Source organism: Pundamilia nyererei, unplaced genomic scaffold (assembly GCF_000239375.1).
Source record: "Pundamilia nyererei isolate P.nyererei 1_Seehausen unplaced genomic scaffold, PunNye1.0 scaffold00212, whole genome shotgun sequence".
NCBI classification, from domain to species: domain Eukaryota; kingdom Metazoa; phylum Chordata; class Actinopteri; order Cichliformes; family Cichlidae; genus Pundamilia; species Pundamilia nyererei.
This window is the reverse complement of record NW_005187613.1, coordinates 1,024,893-1,028,199: the sequence shown is the minus strand read 5'-3', so window position 1 is coordinate 1,028,199 and position 3,307 is coordinate 1,024,893. Positions and strand designations below refer to the sequence as shown.

Below are 3,307 nucleotides of genomic sequence, written 5' to 3'. Positions count from 1 at the left end.
GAAGAAGCTGCACCTGGAAATACTTGAAAACGATGAGAGCTTTTAAAACCTTGAGTTAAAAGTTAAAAGTGACAGTTTAAAGAACTCAGGTATTTTCTAGTAGACATATGGGTTTGTGACTGTGACATCCATAGATGCTGTAAGTAGATTATTAGCATTCACAGTTTCTTTGTTCATAAACTCATAGAGATGCCCACGATGGTGGTAACTGACAATGTAACACTATCGTTTTAATTCAAAGTACAACACTATGATCTGACTTTCAGCTTTGATTTGCTTTTACATTGGATTAGCAGGGTGCTAACTACAGCTGTCTGATATAATGCATAGCTTTAATAATAATGATGATAATAATGTACCGTAACTCTCAGCCACCACAAGTAGCCACCACTACACTCCTCTCTCCTCCTGAACCAAAGTGGAGAACAAGTCAGGTCTGAATGCAAAAGCAGATGACAATATGTCTTCTCTAGTTTCTGCTTTCTAACTATTTTTAAATGTGCATACAGTTTAGTAGTTCTTCTGAAGTGTCTGTAACTGTTTGTTACTTACAAGGATGTGATTAAGTATTTAAGCAAGCATGTCTTTGTAAATAGACATAAAAACTGGAAAGTACACACACAAATATTTGTACTTGCTGTAAAGAAAGTAGGTCTAGAAAGTAGGTGCATTTCCTTCATTTGCAGCCACATTGCTGTGACTCTGCTGGTGTGGTTTTTGTGTGTATCACATAAAGGCTCAGAGTACAGACATGAAGTGGACAGGAAATGTGGTTGCTAAGCTATGTGTGCTAGTGTGAGTGGTAACCAGGGCAGTAGTACAAGTTGTGTAGCATAAAAGGGGCTGACACAGAGAAATCGGGGTTCATTTTTCCTCTTTCTAATTTTCTCTTTTCGGATGAGCCTCAGCTGCACACAGGTCAGTCTGTGAACTATTTTGATTTTAACAAAAGCTTGCATTTGTGTAACTTTTTGCTCAAGTGTAATAAAATTTACGGAGATCTTTAGACCTACTTAAACATCATTTAATCTCTTTGCATCCTGATATATATATATTTTTTTATTCTATTTATTCATTTATGTATTTATTGGGGGGGGGGGGGATAAAAATTCCTCTGTTCTAACATTCCTCTGCATGTTCCAATTTAATCAACCTCTCTTCACCATGATGGGAATCAGAGCGCTGGGACTGAAATACCTGCTAATTTAGTGTTAAACCTAGTTCAATAACTACACCAGCTTTAGTTTTGCCATCAGATACCAGTGTTTGGATACTGATACCAGCAGCACATATACACACTGAAACACTCAAAGTAAAGGACTGTGTTGTTATTGTTGTAAATCTTGTAGTTGGAGGCTCTTAGGTAGTTATTCCCATTCAGTCAGAGGTGTCATCATCTGTATGTGTCAGGTGTTCTGTCAGAAAACTCTTCAGTATTTGTTCTTCAAAGAGCTCCAAGCCAGCAGTAATCGGTCTAGGCCCTTTGGTCACGTCTACATCGGTATCCACATCAGATTTTGGGGTTTCATCATCTTAAAATGCAAATGAAGAAAAAGTTGTGTTTGACTCATTATTTAAGTTCATAGGATTTTGAGGTGAAATTTCTGTGTCAAAATGAAGACCTGATCAAATTTATGGGACATTAAACAGGTTTCCATACTTTTGTTGTGACACTATAATAAATGTATTTAATAAAATGCACTTTGAAATAATATCCTCTAAATGCTAAATAAAAATCCTTTTAATCTGTTTGAATCTACTCTACAGACAATAAAGACAGGAAGACAACAGGAACCCCTCATATTCTAGTCTCAGTGAATTTGCATATCTGATAAACATGATGTGGTTTCTGTGATTAGGTCGATTTTGCTCAAGCTTAATATCTGAAATGTCTCCATTGATTTGTGTCTAGTTTGACACAGAATTAATTCACCACATTCAGGGAAATTCACTGACTGAAGATATCTGTACCAGCTGGTGCTGCAGACGACCACCTTGTGCCCAAACCAGCAACCAACTCACAAGTCAAGGTGAGTCTGCTGTCAGTAAAGCAAAAACTAAGATAATTTTGAGAAGTGTGGCAAACAAAATTGTGGTTGTTTCTAATGTAACACTAACAGTCGAAAGAGTAGGGTAAGTCTATGCAGTATTATTTTACACATCATTTTCTGTGAGTATTGTTTTATTGTACCTGTAATCTAAAAGCTTTTAGAAAAATAACCACAAAGTTCATTTTCCAGATTAGATTACTACAAATGGTTTTTATCTTGATCTTAAGCTTTTTAAGTAGGTTTTTTATGATTGTTGAATTACATCAATGAAACCAAAACAGTACAGAGGAGAGACTCCTTTAAATATTCTCTGTTTTCCTTCCCCAGGGAATCATGAGGGTTCAGAGTGCCTGTTTGCTGTTGCTGCTGCTCTGTGCTGCTGTGCTCTCGCAAACTTACAATGATTTCAAAAAGAAACACATCCTTCCAGAAAACGGCTCTCGTAAATGTGATGATATGATGAAAAACGTTAATGGCATCAATCAGTGCAAGCGAATTAATACGTTTATCAACCAGAAAGCAGAAAAGGTTAAGGCTTTGTGTAAAGGTAAAAAAAATGAATACATCACCCACAAATTTGATGTTATTGACTGTAAGATGAAAAGTGTGAAGCCTTGTAAATACAAGTCTCTAGCACTCAAAGGAAAGAAGAAGAAGGTAAAATGTGAAAATGGCCTACCAGTACATCTTGAGCAGGGCATATATGACAATTTTGATTATGACAGTGAAAATTAAAGATTGTTGTGCTTCTTTCAGTTTTCTTTGTAATGCTGTACGATCTTTACCTTCCAGTATAAAGCGCATTGACACAACTGCTGTTGTGATCTGGCGCTGTTTAAATAAATCTGAATGGAACTGAACAAAGAATTTTACCTGTGCCACAAACCCTTTAATGTTGCCATTGCTATATTTTGATTATTTGTCTTCGATTGTTTCATTGTTTATTCATGCATTTTTCTGGACTTTTTTGTGTAACCTTTATGGGTTACACGTGTTAAAAATGTATTTGCAAGTGATGAAATTTGCTAATGAGTATTTTTGAGTTTTATCTGCATATTTCTGAAAAATAAACCACATTCACATTTTGCTTTAAAGCACAAAATGAGCGAGTACTTCTCTGAGGACCGTCTCCGGACATCGGTTCTCTCTATGCATGTCTGGTCTGCAGCTACCTGAAAGGCTTCTCTGAAGTTGTTTTTTGATCATTCGAAATCTGCTTGTGTGATAAATAAAGAGGCAGAAAAACCTTATTTTTT

General features: G+C 36.1%; 1 protein-coding gene across 1 annotated transcript; it reads left to right on the top strand.

The window, feature by feature from the left end:
* Positions 1-866: 866 nt before the first annotated feature.
* rnasel4 (ribonuclease like 4) lies at positions 867-2,947 on the top strand. The gene is made up of 3 exons (XM_013914641.1): positions 867-918; positions 1,913-2,030; positions 2,379-2,947. Exon 3 carries the CDS (start codon positions 2,385-2,387, stop codon positions 2,784-2,786), a length of 402 nt encoding a protein of 133 aa, XP_013770095.1. The 5' UTR covers positions 867-918; positions 1,913-2,030; positions 2,379-2,384; the 3' UTR covers positions 2,787-2,947.
* The last annotated feature ends 360 nt before the right edge of the window (positions 2,948-3,307 follow it).